This window comes from Hydra vulgaris, chromosome 12 (genome assembly GCF_038396675.1).
Source record: "Hydra vulgaris chromosome 12, alternate assembly HydraT2T_AEP".
Lineage (NCBI taxonomy): Eukaryota > Metazoa > Cnidaria > Hydrozoa > Anthoathecata > Hydridae > Hydra > Hydra vulgaris.
The window spans coordinates 21,837,318-21,862,500 of record NC_088931.1 but is presented as its reverse complement, the minus strand read 5'-3'; the positions used below and the strand labels follow the sequence as shown (position 1 = coordinate 21,862,500).

The following is a 25,183-nucleotide window of genomic DNA, read 5'->3' as shown; positions in this document are numbered from 1 at the left end:
TTAACAGGTTACTCTTCGCTGAACAAAAAAGCATATTGTGTATTATGGCATGAAGGTATGTCTAGTCGTTCTGGTAACGATATTGCTAGTGCTGTGATATGTATGCTAAATCAAGTTTACAAGGATCTTCCTAATATTGACAAGTTTTTACTTTGGTTTGATTCTTGTGTTCCACAAAATAGAAACAGTCATTTCAGCTGCATTGAACAAAAGTATTGTGAGTCAGGGCATAGCTCCATTCAGGAATGTGATAATATACATAGTAGATTGAGAAATCATTACATTAGGCAGAAATATTCAGCCCTCTCGAGTTGGTAAAAGCAATGTTAAATGTTAACCAACGTAAACCATTTTTTGTATACCAAATGCAAAAAAAGGACATCAAAAATTTCTCAAAAATTGCTTGTCTTATGAACTACAAAAAGGTTCCGTACTTTAATGTCAAAACACTTGTATATAGGTCTAATGCTCCTGGTCATGTGTATTTCATAAATCGTTTTAAGATATTTATAAAGAGGCACGGCTGTCTAAGCCAAAAAACACTAGAGGATCAGGAAGTAATCTTGAAGAACCATCAATTCCATTGGCATCTTGTTTTTCACATAATATTGAAATTTCTAGTGAGAAAGTAAAAGACATTGTTTCTATGTACCCATACATGCCAGCTGTAGATGTTTGTTTCTATAATGTATACTTTATACTTTAGTTATGTTATGCAACATTCAGTTTTATAAGTTTGTTTAAGTTGTATAAGGTTCATTCAAACTGTTATTAACATATTATTTGTATTAAAAACTTTGTTTATTTTCAATAAATCTTTTTAGATAGAAATGATTTTCTTTAAATAATATAGCTCTTGTTAAAAGCTGCCCATCCTTCCAGAAGCAATATCAGTTGAATTCTGTCTAAGTAGCAATAAGAAAGCTAATTATATCATCCCATCCATTTAAGTTTTCCAACGAAGTGTTTTAGGTTTCTATATTTGCGTTTAAATCCCTAAGTTAAAAGTAATTTGTTGTAATTCATTTGCTTTTCGCAAAACGTTTAAATTGTTTTTACTAAAATATGGAGATAGCACAAAATAATATTAACGCAAAATGTATCTATCAAAATTATCTCCAAACAGGGTCGGGCCATAATAGCAATTTGAACAACTTACTTTTTTTTTCAAAACAAATAATTATTTTTAGTATATAGCCAAGTATTGAAAAAAGTTTTCATTATTGAAAAATATATTGCCAATTCTACTGCATTTCAGTGTAAAACTTCAACTTGATTTCTGAATCTCAGTTTAAACAAATGCAGATTTAGAACAAAATAATTCTAACCTGACGATATGTCAAAAATTGTAAAACAATGGTTCAAGGACAAGAATATCACCATAATGGAGTGGCCTGCACAAAACCCTGACTTGAATCCCATAGAAAATTTCTAGGAAATAATTGACAATAAGATTGAGTGTGCAAATGTGAAGACCAGTGAGAAATTATTTGAACAAATTGAGAAGGCCTGGCAAGAGATTGATATGAGAATTGTTGACTCATTAATTGAGTCTATGCCTCAAAGAATGAAACCAGTAATTAAAAATATAGGAGGTCCTACCAAATATTAAGTTAATTTTTAAAATTTTTTGAATTTTCAGTCGATTTTTTGAATGTCCACCTTTGTACAAAGAAAAAGTAGTTTGATAGGGAAAATGTGTTATAAAACTTTTTTAGTGATTTTTAGTATGATTCAAAAGTTTTAAATTTTGTTTACAACATAATAAACTACATAAAAAATAATATGTTCAATTGTTTTACTAGTTTTTTTTAGTTTTTTATCAACTTTTGTTCTAAATTTGAGTTTGTCCACCATGTTTTGTCCGATACTGTATATATATATATATATATATATATATATATATATATATATATATATATATATATATATATATATATACACACACACATATTATATATATATTATATATATATATTTTGTATATATATATATACATATATATATATTGTACATATATTATATATATTATATGTATATATTATATATAGGGATAGAGATATATGTAATATATATTATATATATATACACATCAAGCTCTCCCTGAAAGCGAGTACGGTCTTGTTTGTCTATGTTTAAAGTAATTTTTTAGATATGCTGACCGAGGCTGTTTGCATCTTTAAACTTTTAAAGTGTTTCTATAAATCGTTGCAAAAAGCTAAACTTGTCTACTGAGAAAAATAAACTATAAAAATACACTAAAAAAATACTTTAAAAAAAAAAAATTTTAATTAAACAAACTAGAAAAATTTAATAATTAAAAAAATACATTTTTTTATAATAAAATATTTATACAACTTTTGTATTCTATATTTTTAGGGTGGTTGTTATTTTTAGCTACTGAATTTGATACAAGTTGAGAAAAAAATCATTATATTTTATAACAAATGATATTCAATTTATTCGTGATTTCTATCAGTCCGTATAATTAAGAATCTAATTTACCATGTACGATAGAACTATGAGAAATTTTGTTAATTTTTTTTCTTGTGTTTATTCGTTTTTTCTTGTGTCTTTTCGTTTTTAAAAATGTTATTTATTTGTTAAATATATTATTTATTAGGCTCCTATTAATTTTGTTTAGAAAAAAAAGTTTAGTAAATTTAAAAATTGTGTTTCTAGCACAAATATTAAAGTTTTCCTTAATATACTGACTGACAAAAGTCACAAATAAATTGTATATCAAAATATGTTTTTATTTTCATTATATTCTTAAGTGCTTTTTCTTTGACTTATATCAATTTTGGTAGTGGAAAATAACAAACGCCCTAAAAAAAAAAGAAAACAAAAACAGTAAAATATTTAGGTATATTATTTTTTTGATAAAATTTTCCTTTTTTTAATTTTCAATTATTATATTTAGATTTTCTATTTCTATAAGAAATATTTCTTTTCATTCTGCAAGTATTGTTGTTTTACTCTCTCTAGTTTTTTTTTATATTATATATATATATATATATATATATATATATATATATATATATATATATATATATATATATATATATATATATGTATATATATATATATATATATATATATATATATATATATATATATATATGTATATAAGTATATATATATGTATATATATATATGTATATATATGTATATATGTATATATATATATATATATATATATGTATATGTATATATATATATGTGTATATATATATATATATAAATTATATATATAAAAAATGATACCATCAGTATATATATATATATATATATATATATATATATATATATATATATATATATATATATATATATATATATATATATATATATATATATATATATATATATGTATATATATATATATCTGTGTGTGTACAGTTTTAATTTGCAAAACATGTTAAAACCTAGAAGGATGTTTTGTCATAAACAATTGTTTTAATTCGTATGTCATATTTAAAAAAAAAATAGCATCATGAAAAATTCTCAAAACCACACAGGTGTAGAACCATGAACATCAAAATTTCTAAAAGAATATTTGTTTAAATTGATAAGTACTTTCTATTTATATTTTAGGATATCTGGGAAGAGAAGCAAATATCATTTTCTACTCCACACATAAGAAACAGAAAGTTGTTAGTATTTACTTATTTGTAGAACTTCACAAAAATATTTGTGCCTTACCAAAGTGTTAATCATAACATTTAAATGCATTTAAAAAGTACTAACAAACTCATTACAGAATAACCATAATGTAACTGAGTAAAATAACGTAGTGTTATGTTATTCATTATGTTGTGCTAACTGGTATCCCCACTTTTGTAACTTTAATGAAATTTGAAGGGCAACATATTTTGTTATTTAGTTTTTTCTAAGATATTTCTTTTTTCTAAGATATTTCTGTATTGGAGATATTATGAAAGCACTAAGTTTTTAGCAATTATGGTTACTTTTTTATTTTTGAAAAAAAATGAACTAAATATTTTACTGTACCTATTTACTTTAAAGGCAGTGTGTGTATGTATGTGTGTGTATAAATATATACACACACACACACACACACACACATTGCTTGAAATAATTGGCAATAATCAGCAAGGTCTGTTAAAAATACTGTTTTTGTAAGAACCGTCTTTTAAATATGTGCAATAAAAATGTAGATAATGGAAAACTAAAATGTTTAGAAAAGAGACCTTGTCTGATAGTGATTCAAGTGATGAAGAAACTTCTAAAGAACAAGAGGAAAAGATGGATGTAGATGCAGGTGTTTCATTTTTCTTTTTATTAAATTATTTTTCAACATTGTAAATTTTTCTTCTTGTTTTAATGGTTTTTTTTGTGTGTTTATAAAAACAGAATGGTCTGCAAATTTTGACAATATGGATGTTCAAGAAAATCCATGGTCTAGTCCATCTAATCAAGATTTATTCAGAAAGTATGATATAGAGGAAGATTTTGCTGACTTTACAAACATCGCAAGTTTCGAACTGTAATCAATTTTTTTATTGTTATTTAAAATTTCTTATTTTCAAATTATTTTTTCATTAGTTATTAATATTATTACTTATTATTTTAAATTTAGTCTTTAAACAAAATAAAGTTGTTTTTAATCATATTTTAAACAAAATAAAGTTGTTTTTAATCATAGTTCATTCTTTGGAATTTTTTTATCTGAATAAAATTCTTCAGTCTCTAAGATAGCAAGGGGCTGAAGAGTTTTAACTCAAATAAATCTCAGTTATTTTCAAACAATAATTTTACCAATGACCTTTTTATTGTTATATCTTTGATGACAAAATCTAATCTTCTACTTCATGTTCTTTATTGTTCTGTCTTGGATTAATCTTTACTAGTTACTAGAGTCTTTTGGTAAAGTTTTCTTAATTTTATTAATCATTTTCTTACTCCTGATTCTAGTTTCAATTTCCTATAAATCTTTATATGCTATAAATCTTTAATATATCATTTTATGGAATAATGTTGTCATATTTGGACTGGCTCTTCTAGTGAAGCCCTTTCTCTTTTAGGGAATGTCCAAAATTCCAAAACATAGTTGACCTTGTTCTAGTAGCCTTACTTGAACTTCTTTTTCATCGTCATAAGTTTGTGGCTCTAATATGCAAGGTATGTTCCAAGGATGCATTTAAAAGGGGTTAAGTATAGGATACTTAATAGGCTTCATTTTCGAGGATAATTATCAGAATTTACAGTCAGAAGTTAATTTGTTTTAAAACATTATAAATATTAGATTAATACATAAGTATTAGGCTAATCGGTGCAATGTTTTCTTGGAAAAACTCACCAAGCAGGCTACTTACAATACAGTTTCTGTTATGGAGTTCTATCCATGCTAATATTTTTGTAGTTTTTTTTTTTGAGAATGTTTTTTTTTTTTTTTTGAGACTATAACTATTAATCAATTTTTGACAACTCTTATATTTTATAACTAAAAGATAAAAAATTTTAATTTATCTGAAAATTATTATGCATATGATTAAAATATTTTTAAAAATCAAATACATTTATATTTATAGTAAATGGTTATTTTTATAATAAATTTTTGTTCAAATTTTAATTTTAGAAAGAAAAATTCAACAGATGAAATAGAAATGGAAATTAATAAACAAGACTTTCAACCAACACAGGGTGAATACATTAATGATAGTAATCAGTTTGGTTTTTTTTACTTGAAAGTATCTATTGAGGAAAACTATTTTTTACATAGCCTAGGAATGTTTGTCTTCAACTAGCATTTATAGACCTCTTGGTGTAGCTTTGTGTAACTGGTAGACCTTTTTTGTAACTTGAGAATAATTTTGGGTGTAATGCAAATGTTTACTGCCATTTTATCTTGACTTGCTATGAATCTTGTTTCATCAATGTTCCAGATATGATAAAAGATTGCGAATGTTATATATATATATATATATATATATATATATATATATTATATATATATATATATATATATATATATATATATATATATATATATACATATATATGTATGTATGTATGTAGGCATAAAAAGTTCAGAGTGTTTTGTGTGTGTGTCTATATATATATATATATATATATATATATATATATATATATATATATATATATATATATATATATATATGTATATATATATATATGTATATATAATATATATATATATATATATATATATATATATATATATATATATATATATATATTCTGTTATGCTTTAGATGTAAAAGTTGAAGAAACTAAAAAATCTATACCAACAACAAAGTAGGTGATGATTATAAATAACAAAATGTTGTTTTAAAAAGTTATTTCTTTGTTTGCTGTAAATAATCATATGATGTTAATGCATTTACATGTTTACTTATCAACTTATCATAAGATATTAATTTAATCACATAGTTAGTTATTCACTACTATTACTATACTAATCAGTGAGTAAGCAAAATCTGCAGAACATTAGGCATTAGAATTATGTAATAAATTATATCAGTAAAAAAAAACATAATTATGCTATTTGAAAGAGCACCAAAGTACTTTATGTTGTGAGAGTATAATTAACCTTTTGAGACCCAGGTCGACATACTTCTGAATAATTTACTTTTTTGACAATAATAAGGATTTTACCCCAAATGCTAAGGTTTTTGAACGAATGCTAAGGATTTTGATGGAAGTAGGTTTGCATATTTGAAATCAAAATGAGAAATGCTATACTTAAAACATATTGTTTGCACGACAACAGAAAAAAAACCTTTTTTTTTTTTTGAAAACTTGTGTTATCTAGGATAAAGTACATATTTTCATTAGAAAAGATGTATGTAGTATAGCTTTTGATGCTTCGTCAAATTAGATTATTGAAAAATCTTTTTTGAATAATCTTGTTTGCTTAATTTTTTTCTAAATAAAAACTTATTAATTGCTATTAATTTTAAAGTTTTTCTATTTTTGTAAACGTAAAACCATGTAAACAACATTAAAAACATTCTTGGTTGTAAAACCAGGTTGGTTGTAAACTAAAAAAACTACTTTACATCAAGTTTTGAAATTACTTTTATTTGTAAAAACATTTAAAATTTAAAAAAAAATCAAAATTTAAATAGCCTTAACTAATTTTTACAGAACTTTTAATTTTAACAGAGCTTTTTACATCAACCTGATTTGGGTTAATGTGGAAACTTTCAGCTAATTTTTTTGCAAAGTTTTTACAATTTATTGTAATGACAAGATATTTAATTTGTGATCAGTTTTTTCCTTCTGAGTAATTTTTAGGTTTAAATGTTAGTAGTTTATGGATTTTTCATGAAGAAAACAAAGTTTTAACATTTTTTAAACATTTTTAGTCAAGAAATATACATTGAAAGTACTGTCATCAAGACTCAAATGGTTGGAGGTTATGTGGTAGTTGATCAAATAAATCCAGAACCAAAATCTGAGGTAATAAAAGTACTTTTTTTATATTGTAATTATAATTCTTTATTGACTCATTATTTGGAAGTTAAGTGTTACATTATTACATTAATATTAATTGTTATAATTTATGCCAATTATATTTTTTTAATTGTTATAATTTATGCCAATTATATTTTTTATAAGGATATTATTATGATAATAGAAGAGCAATACAAAATTTTTTCTAAATTTTTACTTGTTAGAGCAACGATATAGTTTGTGATAGTACAAAGGTTGATGAACCAGTTTCATCTATAACTCCTTTGAAGTTAGAAGACACACCTGGATCTGTTATTGAAAATGTTGAAACAGTCGTAAAATCTGAACATTTAGAGTATGTTTATTACTTACTTAATTCTTTTGGTTTGAGTTGGTGTCTTAGATTTTTTCAAAAATTTTAAAATCGTTGCTCAATTGGTTTTTTTTTTTTTTTTTTTTTTTTGAGGATCAAATTAGTTTTTGAACAAAATTATAAGTTTTTGGTTAACATTATTAAGAATAAAAAAATCATTGTTAATATTATATCTATCAAATTCTTTTACATCAAACATAATCTTTAAACAAAAAAATACAATTTAAAAAAATATTTTTTAACAAAAATTTCAAAAAAATAATATTTAAAAAACTGTTTATAATAATATAAATGGCAATTACATAATAATATAATAACACGAATAAATAATGGTTGACGCTGCCTTGAAAATTATTTTCTTACTTTTCAATTTTTCAAATTATTTACTTGCTTATTCAAGTTTAAGTTATTCAAAAATTGTGAAAAAGTATTATAATTAACTAATTAAGAACTAGATTTACTGTAATTTTATAAATGTTTAAAACTTAGTTTAATTATTAAATATTTCTGACAACTTTATAATCTAACAATTGTTATTAATAAATAAAGCGTGTACACAAAATAAATGTGAAAGTAAAAAAACAACCAAAAAAAAGTACTCCTCAATTTTTATTTAAAACCAAGTAATAATTTTAATACAATAATATAAGAAGATCAAACATTAAAAAAAAATTAATTATTCTTGTGGAAATCTAATAAAATTTCGAGCTTTTGCATTAGTGGTACCTATAAGCTTCCGCACAGAATAAGAATCAAAACTATTTGATACTTTTTTTAATGATATTTTAATATCTTTAATGTTTCTGCAAAGCTTTTTCGTTTTTTTCATTTTTTCTTTAATAATAGCCCAGTACTTTTCAATAACTCTCAATTCTGGGCAGTTTGGAGGATTTTCTGTTTTAGGCACAAATTTCACATTATTCTTTTTATACCATTCCATAGCTAGTTTACAATAATGAATTGAAGCTAAATCAGGCCAGAACACAGGTCTGTTATTGTGTGGTTTAATGAGAGGTAAAAGGCGTTTTTGTAAACATTCTTTAACATTTATTTGACCAGAAAGTGTGGACTGAGAAATATAAGATGCTGATTTTTTCCACAACGGCAAATAGCTTGCCAAATCAAAGCTTTTTTAGCGAACTTGTCATGTTTTGTGTATTTAAATTTCTTATCTGCTTTTCCTCTATATTTGGCAATATAATAAACAGCACCAGGAATTTGTTGATGATCGTACTTGGTATAAGTTTCATCGTCTTCAATAATAGAGAAATTTTTAGAAATAAAATTGTCATACAATTTTTTGCCGCGGGTTCTTGCACTTTTTTGTTGAATTTTAGAACGGTTGGGCACTTTTTGTGCTTTGAAAGAATGAAAACCATGTTTGTTTCTAACTTTTGCAACAAAACTGAGAAAATCCATATGTTTTTGCGCGTTTCCTTAGTGAAAGGCTTGGGTTATTCTTAAAACTGTTAACCAGTTTTCTAACTAGTTTTATATCTTTAAAACCTTCCTTTCTTGTACCACCAGATTTGCGTTTGATCGATTTTGTTTGAGAAAAACGTTGAATAACACGACTAACGGTGTATGGATGTATTTGCAACGATTTTGCTATCGAATTGTAGCTACTATTAGGATTTTGTAAATATTTGTGCATAATTATTTCCAGGGTTGTTATCTGTCAAATATTTCTGAATTATTTTCTGTTGACATAAAATATGTCACACATATTTTCTATCAACATATTTTGACATAATTTTATGTCTGAATTATTTTCTTTTGACATAAAATATGTCAGACATATTTTCTGTCGACATATTTTGACATAATTTTATGTCTGAATTATTTTCTGCTGACATAAAATATGTCAGACATATTTTCTATCGACATATTTTGACATATTTTTATGTCTGAATTATTTTCTGCTGACATAAAATATGTAAGATATATTTTCTATGGACATACTTTGACATAATTTTATATCTAAATTATTTGCTGTTTGATATTCTTGAAGAAAAAATCAATCTAACAAATTTATTGCGCATTTCAACTTAATTTACAGAGTTAAGTAAAAATAGTTTAACAAATTTGTTGCTTTTTTGCAATCAATTATAATTGAAGGTCAACAAAAAAAATTTCACATTTTGCATTTCACATTTTGATTTCACATTTTGATTTCAAATATGCAACTCATTTTTTACCATCATGTCAAGTTGTAAAGATATTTGGGTTCAGATCTTTAATATTTAGGGTAAAGTCCCTAATATTGTCAAAAAAAAAGTTGTTCAAAAGTATGTCAACTTGGGTCTCAAAAAAGCGTATTTTAGAAGATAGTATAGAAATTTTAGAAAACATAAACATTTTTCCTTAAAATTTTTTGGCAAAAAAATTATTTGAAAAAATGCTAAAGACTCTTAAAAAAATGTCAATAAAATGTTTTTCAGCAATAATACAAAAAATACTTATTTTTATTACAAACGAATAACATCTTTAAAATCTCTATAGAAAATAATTCAGACATAAAAATATGTCAAAATATGTCAATGGAAAATATGTCTGACATATTTTATGTCAGCAGAAAATAATTCAGACATAAAATTATATCAAAATATGTCAATCGAAAATATGTGGGACATATTTTATGTTGGCAGAAAATGTCTGAAAATATGTCGACAGATCTGCCAGACATATTATGTCGTAACAACTCTGATTATTTCTTTTACGTCTTCTTCTTCTTTAAATCCAAAAACTAACATATATTTTTGAAACCACAACAATTTGTAAACAAAATGCAAAACAATTAAAAAGATTTTAATACAACCACTGTAAAAAATGACGTCCTTATTCTTTCACATTTATTTCGTGTACACGCTTTAATAACACAAGGTGCACTTATCATAAACAATTATTGCAATAAAACTCTTTGAAATCTTTTGACTTAAAAATGCATAAAATTTTTTTTTTTTATTAATTAATATGATTTTCAACATAATATCTTTGAAAATTTGAAATTTTCATGTCTTATTACGTTTATTACAGGGTTATTCAAAATTATAATCACTTGTATTCAAAATTATAATCGCATCTATTCAAAATTATAATCAGATCTATTCAAAATTATAATCAGATCTATTTAAAATTATAATCACTTGTATTCAAAATTATAGTCACATATATTCAAAATTATTGACAATTTTTATTAAAAACTTAATAAAATTTTAAATAAAAAAATTATATTATTTATTTAATTAAATGAATTGTTCACCGTTTTTAGCCTTTTCAACCCATCTTCTCATATTTTCATAAAATCCATGGCATTGTAATGAATAATCATTATCAGATGATGCCACCAAATCTAAGCATTGTTCAATTGTTAATGTTGGATTTGCTCTTCGTATTGCACAATATCTTGATTTAAACATTGAAAAAAAATTCCTCAATTGGATTCAATTCAGGAGAATAAGACACAATAAATTTAAATAGAATATTAAGAGAACTTAATACTCTTTGAACTTCATGAGTTTTATAAATTCTGGCATTATCCATAATTAAAATGCTATTCAGGTGCGATGCGAAATATGGAGCCAACACTGAAATAAAATTAATATATTCAGTTCCATTATAAGAGCCTGTTCTATATTTATAACCAATGATCCCATTATAATCAATAGCACATATTAAACTTTTATTAACCGATTTATTTGCTGGAACAGCAACAAAGGCTTTTATATTCAGAGGTGAATAACCATATCTTCTTTTCGTATGCTGGTTAAAACCAGTTTCATCAAGAAACACGAGATTTTTATTCCCGATTCTTGATATCTCGGCTGCATAGATAATTCTTGCGTTGATTTTTTCTATATCATTTCTTTCAATTGGAATCAAAGAGAGTCTTTTTCAACTCATCCCTATCTTTTTAATTTTTCTTGATATAGATGGTTGTGATATTATAACACCATTTACATCATGTATGAGAGTTTTTAACTCATTTTATGTTATTGAATTATCAATTAAAATGGAATTGTATAATAGTTGTTCAGTTGGATCAAAAACTCTTCTTTTATTAAGACAAGTTGCTTTAAGTTTTTCACCAGATGATACAAACGCAACTCCATCTTCATATTTTTTAATTATTTTTCCAACCCCCATGGTGCAGAGATTTACGGTATTTGAAATATGTTTGATAGTATATTTTTTGCTTTCTTGCATATTTATAACCATATTATAAATTTCTTTCGTTACTTGCTTTCTTGCTTTTCTTACCATCACGGAAGTAATAAAATTTTCATGAATTTTAAGGCGATTATAATATTGAATACATGTGATTATAATTTTGAATACAAGTGATTATAATTTTGAATAGATGTGATTATAATTTTAAATAGATGTGATTATAATTTTGAATACAAGTGATTATAATTTTGAATACAAGTGATTATAATTTTGAATAACCCTGTATTAAGTTATAAAGGTTTCTATAAAATGTTTTGTTTTGGGTTATTATTAAGATTACGATGAATTTTGACATTTTTGCTACTTTTTTTTGGTTTACAATAAATTAATTTTTAAAAAGAAAAAGATCAATATGATATAAAAAGTTTAATATCAGTATTATATTAAGTCATAGGTTTCTTTTTCTTTGTTTTTTTTTTTATTGTTGTTTTTTTCATGATCAAGCAATAATTGTAGTCATACCAATAACTTGTGTTTTAAAGTTACTTCATAACTTTTTTTTGCATGTTTACGTCATTTCTAATAAAAATTACAATTTTTTTATTTATTTTTCTTTAATTTCAGCTCTGAGCCTATTTGTGAAAACACTAAAGCTGAAACTTCTGTTGAAAGTTGTTTACCAGCTGTTTTAAACGGACCGTCTGAAGAGATTTTAACCGAAAGTTTGAAAACTTAATATATTTGGTTGCGAAAAATTTTGTTTGGAAAGTATACAAAAATTCCATTTGCAAGCAATATGATCGATTATTATAGGTGGGCGCTTTGGTAACCAAAATGCAAATGGTGAGAGCACTCCATTCCTTGTATTATTTTCAAATAAAGTGCTCTGACAGAGAGTTTATTGTGATCTCGATAGCTTTTCAATTGTATTATATGGTTCAGTGCCAGCTCTTTTTAGCACTTTTTTCAAATTTTTTCAGAAGATAAAAATCCTTACATAACGTACATACTATATACGATTGTATTAGTATCTTACCCAATTTTTTTTTTTTTTTAATTTTTCGTTTGCTTTGTTTTTATTGGTTGTTTTTTTTTTTCTCTAGTTTTATTCAATTTTTTAAAGTTCATATTTCGGTATATTATGTATTATAAAAGTATTCTGTCATTCTCATTGGCTTCTATTTGTGAAAGGAAGGTTTTGATTGTTTGTAAAATCAAATTTTTTTATTATAAATCTATTACGTTGGATAAAAAAAATGTAGTTAAATTTTAATTATGTTCTTAGTATTATACATTTTCATGCGTTACGTAAACAACTCGTCAGCCAAAAACCAGGAGGTCTTATGTCCATTTTTTATGTTTCCGAGAAAATTGAGTTTTAGATTTTAGTATGTAAAGACTCTGAATATTTATATATTTTCTAAAGTTTTTTTAATACCAGATTTAATGGATTCTTTATGCTTTACTGGTTAATAAATATTTATTGATAATAAACAGGAAATACACAAAATGTGGACATAAAGCCTCTTGGTTCTCAGCTGACGATCTCTCAAAAGTAAATTTCCTAATATAGTTGTCATTTTTTAAACGTTCTTCAAATATGATTTCAAATGAATAGGTCTTAGAAGTTGTAAAATTCTTTCTATGTGTTAAAACTTGAGTATTTTAAAATTTCTATAGAATCTTAAACCATATTTAAACTGGAGGCTTAATTCATACGGCTTTTTTTTAGTTTTTCTTGCTACATAGCATTTTCTGATTATCATAAAACAATTGTTGACTCGTTTAAAATAGAAAGCAATATTTTTTATTTGTTAGCAAAGATGTTATATGAAAAAACGATTTAATGTTTTAAAATTTAAATTAAAAGGTTATATCGAATTATCCAGGGTGTTTGCGTAAGTGCGAAGCAGTTATAAAAACTGGCACAAGTGCGTCGAATAAAATTGCAAATATTGAAATAAGAGCAAATTAGCATTTTACTCTTATGCCAATGCTTGCAAAGTTATTCGGCCCATTTGTGCCAGTTTTTGCGACTGCTTCGCACTTGTGCCGGTACGGTGAAGATACAAATTATATATGAAAGTCATGTATTGATATCGCTTTGATCTTTATTGCAAATTTTGACAACATAACCTTAAATGTATGTAACCTAAACCTTAAATGTATGTAAACTAACTGTTTTTTGTACCTTACGTTTAATTGATCAATTTGTACCATTTGCGTATGTTCCCAAGATACTTCAAGAGAATCTTCTTCTCTAACACGATGTTGTATAGAAAAACTTACAAAGTCGGATAGGTTTTGCTAAGGAATTATTTTTTTTTGTTGCTCTATTAATTTGTTTAGTCTTGCATCCTGAATTTTTTCCATTAATTCTTTTTTTTGTGTGTGCATAAAACAGCTGCATCACGTTTTATACGAGGCTTTAAATTAGGATTTATATTACTTAAAGATTGTTTGTGTTAAATTTGGTTGAATGACTATAAGATTTCGATATAATTCCTCCGAAAACATGTTTACTTGCTTGCTTCTTTCTATCTTTGTATTACAAAAAAAGTTTTTTGCCACATTCAACACCTGAGATTATGCGATAAAAATTGAGTAGAGAAAGGAGCACTTTTGCTTTGAATGGGTCTTCTACATTGCATAACTTCAATATTGCATACCTTCAAAATCTATCAGATGTGTAAAACAATCCATTTTTAGATCCAACATAGATTCCATTTTTAAATCCATCATAGATTCCATTTTCCTTTTTAAACTTTTGTTTACTTTTTTAAGCATTTTGTTTTCGCTTATTAGTATTGTTTTTTTAGAAATTTCAGATGCATTCACTGTATTATAAGGAAATTTGCCACAGGCGGAAAAAAGGCTACATCTAACAACTTTTAATAATAATTTTTTCGTTAACTTTCTGGTGGTGTCAACTAATCTATTTATCTTTTTGGCTAAAGCTTTCTTGCAGCAAAACAGTTTAACATTGAAATCCAAGCAACATCTACAATATATTGCATGGCAAGATGTATCTTTTAATGTCAAATACCAATCATAAACACTTTCATTGATCATTTTATCTAAATAAATAAAGATTTTCCAGTCATCAGTTTGAACAAATATACATATATATATTTATATAAATTTAATATATATAATATTTATATAATATAGAATAAGTAAAAGACTTTGAAATAAATTGGTTAAATATTTTATTAATGATTTAGGGAGTTATAATGTTAACATAATGTGCTTTTGTTGCACTTATGTTTACATTATAACTCTCTAAGTTTCATCCATTAGACGTTTTGTCATGTGATGCGTAGTTTTTGATATCAATTTACCGCTCTAGCCTTTGTATTTACTTGCACGTGCATTTTTAAATCTAGGTTATACTTAGGTAAGATATTTAAAACGACATTGTATAACGTAACGTTGGTTCAACGTTCAACACAAAAGAACCAACCGACTATTTAGCATGTGAAATTTTATCGCTATTGAATTCATAACAAGTTTTTTCATGTTTATCGAAAAGGAACTAACTGCAATACCCACTAGGGTGCATTCAGAGGCAATTTTACGGGGGGGGGGGGAGGTGTTTCATCCCTCAACCCCAGCCGCAGCGGTAGCGCACTTGCTTCAGAAACAAAGGATCCGTGGTTCAAACCCCGCCTCTAGGCAAGTTTTGTGACATCGATTAGGAAGAAGTCGTGATTAAATGCTCATCTGCGGTACTATGTGATAAGACTGTCAGGACTCCTTGGAGCACCTTAATAAAATTAGGGACTAGTTAAAGTCAGGGAAAAGTAGAGACTAGTCAAAGAAGGTAAGGATAATGCGTTTATAAAAGATGAATTTGAGTTTGCCTTTTAAACGATAAAATGCTGTTTAGGTCTTTAATATTTTTATTTTGGAAATGATTCCATATTGTTTGACCATGGTTTGTAATTAGAAAACTTGACTGCTAAGATTTAATTTTCCCTAGATGATAGTTGTACCATTTTAACGCAGATTATATTTTTCAGAAAAAGATATCAAGGAAATATCTAAAAAAATGCTTGGTAGTAGATTGTTCTTATACTTATAAATTCTGCAATGTGTAAAGTTTCTCAATGCCTTGAACCATCATGCTTTTCATCACTGGGGCCGAATTTACTAACCTATTTAAATAATTAATGCATGGTTTTGCAGACTTTGCAATTTTAGCAATTTCGTTTTATGGCTGACCCATACAATATTTGCGAGCAAAAGCTGACTGTGTACAAGACTAAAGTAAAGCACGTGATTTACTATTGAGAAAAAGCCTCGACTTATACAAAACACCTATTACAGAGGAGACCTTTGTTTCAAGAAGACCAATATGGTTTCTCCATGATAAGTTTTCATCAAAAAGTACTCCCAAAAATTTTGTGTATTTTTCACGTTTAATTTTATTTTTATTAATTAGCACTTTAGGCAGCTTTAACGGAAGATTAATTGATTGTTTTTTTTTATGAAATAGAGTAAAGCTAATTTTTTCACAATTTAGGGATAATTTATTTGCTATAAACCAGAGGTTAAAATTTTTGAGTTCAATATTCATAGTTTCAAACAAAGTCTTTGCATCAGGATGATTAAAAAATAAATTTGTATTGTCAGCATACGTAATTGTAGATATTTGTTGGGAAGCTTTATGCATATCGTTAATATATATTAAAAACAATAATTCCTCAGAGTTTAATACTGGGTATTGAACTCTGAGGAACTCCACACGTAATATTGAGGGCTCCTGACTTTTTTAGTAATACAAATTGCTTTCTGTTAGACTAGTTAAATAACTTTGAATCCACTAAATATTAAGCCTATTATACCGTAATATTTTAGCTTGAAAAGTAAAATACTGCGATCAACTGTATCAAATGCATGACTTACATGACGTCAAAAGTTTTATTTTGTTTGGTTAGTAGAAAGCAAGAAAAGCGTTGTTAAGTATGATCAAGCTATGCTTTAGTCAAAGTGATCAAAATATGCTTTAGACAAATATGATTAAGCTATACTTTTGTCAAAGTGTGAACTGAGTAAAAGTAATATATAAATTTAGTAAGAATAAGCTAAGTTGTTAAATATAGTTGTTATCGACAGATTGTAAAAATATTTCTCTTAAAAATTAAAAAAACTAATAAAAAATAAAATAAATAGCTTATAAGCTTAATTTGCGTTAACATCGGCTTAAATCCCTCCATCAACTATGACGAGGAGGGGCTACAGTTGGAGATCAACCAGGTTCTCGCTTTTAATTCAACTTTATTTTTTTCTAATTTTTCTGTGATTTCATTTTTGTATGTTCTTATGCTGATAGGGTAACATCAAAGATAATTTTAAAAACACTTTTTTTACAAATCTATTAGAAAAGAGTTTCGCGCTGTCCTTATTTGTAAAAGATTTTCAAAAATATACGTTTTTATCTTGTATATAATTTCGGTTGCCGTGACATCTTTACTCCACGAGAGGAGAAAGTTTTAATGATTAAATTTTCCTCGAGAAAGTTAGAAGCGGAGTTCTTGTTTAAAGAAAACTATTGATTTAGTAGCATATTTTTTAACCAGTAAGTTGAAAATATTTAAATAAAGTAATGTGAATTTTGTTAAGTTTTATAAAATATGTATTTTTTTTAAGATCAACAAAGTTTCTCCTAATACAAATAAGACTGATTTAAATGCTATTAAAAATAGGTACAAATCAATCAAAATTAAGATAGATGTAAAAATAATTGTTCCAAAAAATGTGTAAATTATTTTGTATAAGAATGGAAAAATTTTTACCTGTACCTACCATGTTATTTATACGGCATTAAAAATAAAGCATTTCATAAAACAGAAAATCCTAAAATCTGTTTACTATGCTTTTAAAAGTTAGTTCAGAATTTAAACTAATACAATGAATTATTATATTGTCGGTATGCGTGTAAAATTTCAAATTATTTTTATTATTGATTATTATATATCATTGAAAAAAGGCTTAAGTTAGTATTACAATAGTGAAAATTTCTTAACAAAATAACAATTCTACAAAAAGTTATTGACATTTAAGCAGAAATGCAGTCAAGACAGTAAAGGCCAAGACTAAGACCAAGACATTTGGGGTCAAGACCAAGACTAAATGCTTCAAGGCCAAGACATCAAAAAATCAACCCAAGACTAAGACTTTGAAAGTTTTTACAAGACTGGAATCAAGACTATAAGGGGAATAGCAAATAAATCTTTTTTCTTTCTTTTTTAACATCTAAGCAAAAGTATTTATATATTTATTTTTTATTTAGTTATGCGTCTTTATACATTAATCAAAAAAAAATGCATAAATAAATAATAATATAAATAGTTTTAATTAAACATTGAAAATAAAAATTAAAAGATTTTTTTAAAAATTCTCATAACATTAAAAATTTCAGTTAAAACCTTGTCAAACCAGCGTGACGAACTCTCATTGAGAGCGGGAAGTTGCGGCGATCTACGGTTTGTTATTAAAAAAATAATCCATTCATTGAGTTGATATTTTTCATAAGAATTAAGAAAGTAAAAGACAGTAGAGGTGTGAGACCAAAACAATGAAAAAAAACAATACCAAAAACTTTAATATCAATTTTATATCTGATCAACAATAAAGTTTTTCAGATGAGTAAATTCAATATTAGAAGTAATAACTGCAAAAAAGAACAACACAAAAGTGAAGTTTAACTAATCTACTAAACTAATCTTTAGTAAATATCTATGTTCATATGAAATTTTAACAAATAACACGACAAAATACATCTTACAGCATATAGGCCAATACTGTCATCATAGATGCTATGATAAAATGGTCAAATATTTTGATTACAAAATTGTTGCCATAAATCATGCCTATATATTAACCAATCATAAAGTATTTGCCGACTATATATCTCTACAGACCTTCCAACCTTTTTTTTTTAAAAAAACCTTAAGGTTCATTAAAAAAAACTTGAGATTTACTCAAAAACCTGGACTGAAATACCAAAACATAAATTTATCTAGGTTTTAAAAGTGTAAAAAGGAGTACTTTTTTTCATACAAGAAAAATAAAATAGTATGATAAGTTATATTTGATAAATAAATAACTCATTTATTCATTATGTTTAGAATTGTAAATTTTTGTTGCTTTCTTTGAGGTTTTCAACAGCTGTTTGGGTGGTTTCCTTTTTTTTTTAATTTTTTTTTACGATCATAAACAACCTTTCCAATTCAGCATTACTTTAAGAAATAATGATACTTTCAGCTGATTTTGGTTGCAATTGAAATGTTTAACAAAAGTATTTCTAATAATCATTTTTTTTTTTTTTTTGTTATTTCACCTCCCCAAGGCCCAGAAGGCCACTACAGATGAGGAGGCTACTTAATTGTGGTTATAACCCTCTCTCAACTCTATAACTCCGAAACACGAACCTTGACGAACAAGGCCGCTGCGGGAAGAAACAAGTTGAGCGCGGTACTACCAGGGACGTGGTGGGGATCGAACTCGGAACCTCTCGCTTATGAAGCGAGCGCTCTACCACTACACCACTGCCGCATTATGAAATATGGTACCATATTTATGAAATATGGTACCATAAAATGTCGATTCTGTATTGAAATAAAGGTTCACCTGCAATATCATCAAGAATCTTTTCAGACACCTTAGCCTCTTCAAAAGCATTATTATCAAAGTCATTACTTTAATAGGGTAATCAACGCACAATGTTAAGCTTAATTTGCTCTTATATTTCTGCTTTGTCCACATTTTTTAAAAATTTGTGTTTGATTTATAACAAACCCATGTTTATAGTTATATAAAAAAATGAGATTTATATGATGGTGTCGGTTTTATGATCTTGTGCACTTAATATTCATTAGTTCTTGATGTAATGACAACCTTTTTCAGGATATCTATTGTTATTGTTTTAAGCTAAAACATTGAGAGTAAATTTAAAAAAAAAATCTTCTGAAAATTTTTAAAATATACAGTGAGAATTTTAGATCAACCGTAAGACAGTGAGATTTATCAAACCGTGAGTCTCACTGTGATTAGGAGGGTCCTGGTGATTTGGATGGTCTGCTTTAACAAAAACAACAACAAAAATATTTAAAATATTATCATTTATTTCCATCATCCAAATATGTGCTCTAGGAATGTTTTTTTTTTAAGATTGTTCTTCTTTTAATTATTTCATCTAATTAAAAGCATTTTAAGCTGTTATTATTTTGATTTAAATAGCAAAAATTAAAAAAAAACTTTTAAATCGCGCACTACAACCTAAAAATTACCATCTGGCTAGCCATATATACATACATATATATATATATAGTTATATAAAGTTATATAGTTATATATATAGATATAGATATAGATATATATATAGATATATATATAGATATATATATATATATATATATATATATATATATATATATATATATATATATATATATATATATATATATATATATATATATATATATATACAGTTAGGGAATGCTCGAGTTTTAAGGGCATTCTATAGCACAAACTTTTGACAATAAGTAAAAACAATTCAAGTTATCAAAAGTTTTGATTTCAAAGGTAAAAACAATATATTATAAATTAAAAAATTTACTCATGCCACAGTCTTAGTTTTAAAGAAACGTCTCTATGAAATATAATTGAGACTGGATTGAGCTTTGTTGAAAATTTTCACCATTAAGACTGAAGGGCAGTCATACCATACTTCCAATGCCTCCCAAATATTACAAGCTTTTTGACAAACTACTTTTGATCAATCATATTATTATCATCTTTATTTTTCTCCTCATCGGTATTATGTTAATTTGCATTTTTTACTTCTATCAACTGTTCATTTGTTAATACTGTGCTCATTAATTTTTCATTTGAAGATATGACATCTTCAGCTGTTGTATCTGGAAGGTAAAAGTTATCAAGTTTTTCTATCTGGTTTTGAAGCCATTAAAGGGGTTTGTTCTCTTCATTCAAACATTCAGGTTTCTGTAGATCATCCAAAATTCCTTCTTTTGTAAAACAATTAATGATAGTAGAGGTGTTTATTTTTTGCAATACAAGATCAAACATTTTCATTGCATCTGAAATAAAAAAAAAAACAGGAAGATCTTTTCTTTTATTGATAACTACAGCCAGTCTTTGCAATGTCAATTATTGCAATGTCTGTAATAAACTTTTAAAGTTTGTATAACTCCCTGATCCATTAGTTGAAGTTTAGACATGGTATTTGGTGGTAAAAAAATGAGCTCAATAGATTTTAGATTATTAATCATTGTGTGTGCTGGACAGTTATCTATTTTAAACGTTGTATCCATTTCTCATATCCACTCTTCAAACTGTACGCTATGGATATTTGAAGCAGCGAAGTGATTTTGATTTACCTATTCCAAACATAGGAATTTTATCACCTGCTGTATTTGCTGTAGCTATCTCAGTAAAATGAATTTCACTGTGCTTTCCCTTTATACAAACCTTAGATTGAAGATTTAGTGGCTCATTAGGTTGCATGCAAAAAAACAATCCAAATTTATCTGCACTATAAATTTCATTAATTTATATGTATAAACTTGTAGTTAATGATATATTATAACAATATAATTTATGTTTTTACATATTAACCTGTTGGGTTATTCCATATCAAATCACCTAGTTTTTTGAAAGTTCCCCAGGGTACCATCTCAGATTTGCTTTAAACTTTGACACAGATCTTAATGAAAAAATACAATCCAGAAAATTTCAGCTTGATTGACCAATTTGTTCAAAAGTTATGATTGAATTAAAAATGACCAAAATCCAAAAAATTTGTGTATCAGGAGCTTGCAGCAGTTTTTTTTGATTTTTGACAAACCATAACTTTTTAAATAAAGATGGTGATCACCTGAAATTTGGTAGGGTAATAGTTTTTCACCCAAATAATCCATTATTGCAGTTGTTTTTGACTGATTTTTTACAGTTTTTGAGTTATTGTACCTTAAAGTTGCTAAATATTGCAACATTATAAATATTTTTTTGAACTTTAACGTGTTACAGTTTAATACTTACTTATTTTGTTACCTTTGTGTACTTAGGGTCACCACTTGTTAGAATAATCAAAGTTATGCATTAAAAATTAATTTAGCACATTCAGCAGCCTATTGAAAAATCACTTTTTTTTAAAATTATGATAAATTACATCGACTTTGCTGGCATAGAAAGTAGCGTAAACAGTTGAAATTAATTATGAAACTTTTTAATGTTGAGGTTCTATATATAGGCAATCACCAAAAAAAAATCTAAAGACCTATACTCTATCTTATGACATGATTGTAGCCTTTTGAGGGTGATGATATTTTTAAAAAGAGAACAAAAAAATACCACTTACCACATACAAAATTTATACCTCAATTTTTATACAAACTATACTTTAAAAAAGTGCTTTCATAGAGTAAGATAATCAGTTAAAAGAAAAAGTATGTATACATGAAACTAATTTGCTTATCTCTGATTTATATAACTCATAATACTGTAATAGTCATTACTAGCAAGAATATAGTCACAAGCACTTATACTTATAATCAATGGAATACTTATTTGACATATTATCTTGTCAAATGGAACCCAACACTGACTTGATCGTGCATCGTTTGTCCATTTTAAATTTAATTTGTTTCTTTGCATAAACTTCACATTAACATCTTCGTTTTCATTACAAATATCAACCACAAGCCCTATATATCATTCTTTATCGTAAAAGCATGCAATTTACTGGGTTGAAAATTTGAAGGATTTTTTTAAATCAAATTAACATCATTTAACATATGAGTATCATAGACAGCGTCACTAGAGATTCTTCGTAAAAACAATTTCTCTCCATCTGGTACAAAACAGTGATAGCTTCTTGTTCCAGGAACTGTGCGCATCCCTTCATATCGTTTCTGAAGGTTAAAAGTTGTTTCATGGTTATCAATATCATCACTTGAAAGATAAAATATGTTAACACCTTGGATGTTTTTTTGAGCCCATGTAAATAGATCTTGTGGTGTGAGAATCTGATTTGTAATTGCTGCTCGTAGACTAGCTTTTGCTGCTCTCTTTTTATAGTTCCTCCTATTCCATTACATGGACTTTTGCCATGTGGCGTAGCAAAGAAGTGATGCTCAGCATTTATTTGGTGATCTACAATGTGATAAATTAAGTTTATTAGACATTTGTAGTTTTTATATTGTGACGCAGCACCATTATTTAAGTATTTAACTTTATTCGCTGTGGGTAGTTTGATTTTGACCATAGGGAGCAACTTTGTGAGAAAACAATGGACTGCTGATTGGTCATGACAAAGATGGTCAGAAATTAAACAACAGCATTCACATTTAAAGTGATCTTTTTCATCTTTGTAATAAACAGCAAATGGGTGTAAGGTAGCTTGATCGGCTGGCCAGTAAAACCCTTGTATAGTATCTTGTACAAGAAAACTATAGTTTTCTGCAAAATCCATCAGAATAATGCATTTTTATGCATTATTCTGATTTTTATGCATCAGAATAGTGCATAAAAACATTAGACCATATATTGGTCTAATGTTTTTTTTGCCTCTGATAAGTAGAAAGACAAAGGTCATACAAAGTTTCACTTAAAGTTTTAATAAATTCACTAATGCTTGTTTGGACTGTAATAAGTGCAGTTCAGTCAGTTGACACCCATTGTTTATATGTGATCTGATCATCAAAATCAAAATCATTCTTTTCAAACACATTTTCTAAGTAAGTCTTCAAGTTTATTTTACCAGGGCAGTTGGAACATAGATGAAACATGCAGTTTCAACTATCTATATTACAAACACATACTTTCATTAAATCTTTGTAATATATTAAATGGCTGTTAGGAAGAGCAGAGCACATCAAATTAGCATTTTGATGGTAAGAAAATACACAAACTGAGTGGCTTCCATTACTATCAACAGTAAGGCACCACTTTGGCCTTTGTTTACAGAACTTGCTGAATCCAACTTTGCGTTCAGGGTATAACTTCTTAAATTCCAGATGAAGTTCTTTTAAACAAATTAATGTTAAGCATTTTTGTTTATGAACTTTAACATTATTTATATGCACAGAAACTAAGTCTTTTTTTCCTGGACGTTGTCTAGTGTATTCGTCAGATTTATATTTCAATGACTCTCTGCTTAACAATATCCTACAAAGGATGTCCTTTTTCAGCCTCAGGTTTAGCAAGTATTCCCTTTTCATTTTTCAGCTTTCTGGCTTTCTTTACAAGATGGTCTGAAACTGAAAATGCATTACAAGTTTTTTTAATTGACCAACTATCAGGAGTTAATGTTAGTAACTGAACTTTTTCTTCATTCAAACTGATTTTCACTTTTTCTTTTATTGCATCTAAAAGTTTGTCTAAATCATTACCGTTAATGCACTTTTGCTTTTTCTCAGATATTATTTCTTTTGGGCCTATATCCAATGCTGATGCTACTAGGTTTGTCATACTTGTTTCCAGTTTTTTAACTTTTATTTTGTTAAAATATCGACTTTACACAATCTCTTAATAATTTTTTTCATGTGGACTTTAAACGGATCACAGCAGTATTTTTGAAGCGCTTCATATCTAGAAATATCGGCTTTTTCATGTTGAAAACATATTTCCTCATTTAGTTCAAAAGTGTGTCCGATTCTTTGAATTAAAACTTAAACATCTGTGTTCACAATATCTTTTAGTTTTATTCTTCTAATCATTCTACAATAATATGTTTTGTCGCAATCTTCATTTAAAACTTTCCCCACACAACATTTCTCTTTCATTTTTTACTATTTTTTTATTTTTATTACTAAACTAAAAAGTTTAAAAAAGACATGAACATATTAAATCTCAAAGAAACTAACAAATATCAGACACTGATTATGTCATTATTAGTAGTACAAATTAAGACATTATGTCATTAAAAAGAAAACTGAATATATTCATTCACAGATAAATAAAAAATATACTACTGTAATCCCTATGACTAATTATTAGACTATGACCTAAGGCTAGCTCATAGTCTAATAACATTCTCCTTTTGAAAATATCATCACTCTCAAAAGGCTACAATCATGTCATAAGATAGAGTATAGGTCTTTAGATTTTTTTGGTGATTGCCTATATATAGAACCTCAACATTAAAAAGTTTCATAATTAATTTCAACTGAT

General features: G+C 26.4%; 2 protein-coding genes across 2 annotated transcripts in view; both read left to right on the top strand.

Moving 5' to 3' along the window:
- The window catches only part of LOC101236472 (serine/threonine-protein phosphatase 6 regulatory subunit 3), a 92,875-nt gene extending 79,616 nt beyond the window's left edge, over positions 1-13,259 (top strand). The window contains exons 21-28 of the mRNA XM_065812554.1: positions 3,598-3,656; positions 4,206-4,285; positions 4,378-4,510; positions 5,603-5,667; positions 6,240-6,282; positions 7,356-7,449; positions 7,668-7,798; positions 12,611-13,259. Coding sequence (XP_065668626.1) covers positions 3,598-3,656; positions 4,206-4,285; positions 4,378-4,510; positions 5,603-5,667; positions 6,240-6,282; positions 7,356-7,449; positions 7,668-7,798; positions 12,611-12,722 — 717 coding nt within the window. The 3' untranslated portion in view covers positions 12,723-13,259. The remainder of the gene's footprint in view (positions 1-3,597; positions 3,657-4,205; positions 4,286-4,377; positions 4,511-5,602; positions 5,668-6,239; positions 6,283-7,355; positions 7,450-7,667; positions 7,799-12,610) is intronic.
- Positions 13,260-17,434: 4,175 nt separating this feature from the next.
- Positions 17,435-25,183, top strand: part of LOC100201820 (interferon-related developmental regulator 2) — a 34,103-nt gene continuing 26,354 nt past the window's right edge. Inside the window, exon 1 of the mRNA XM_065812553.1 lies at positions 17,435-17,567. The gene's annotated coding sequence lies outside the window, so the exon portion shown is untranslated. The remainder of the gene's footprint in view (positions 17,568-25,183) is intronic.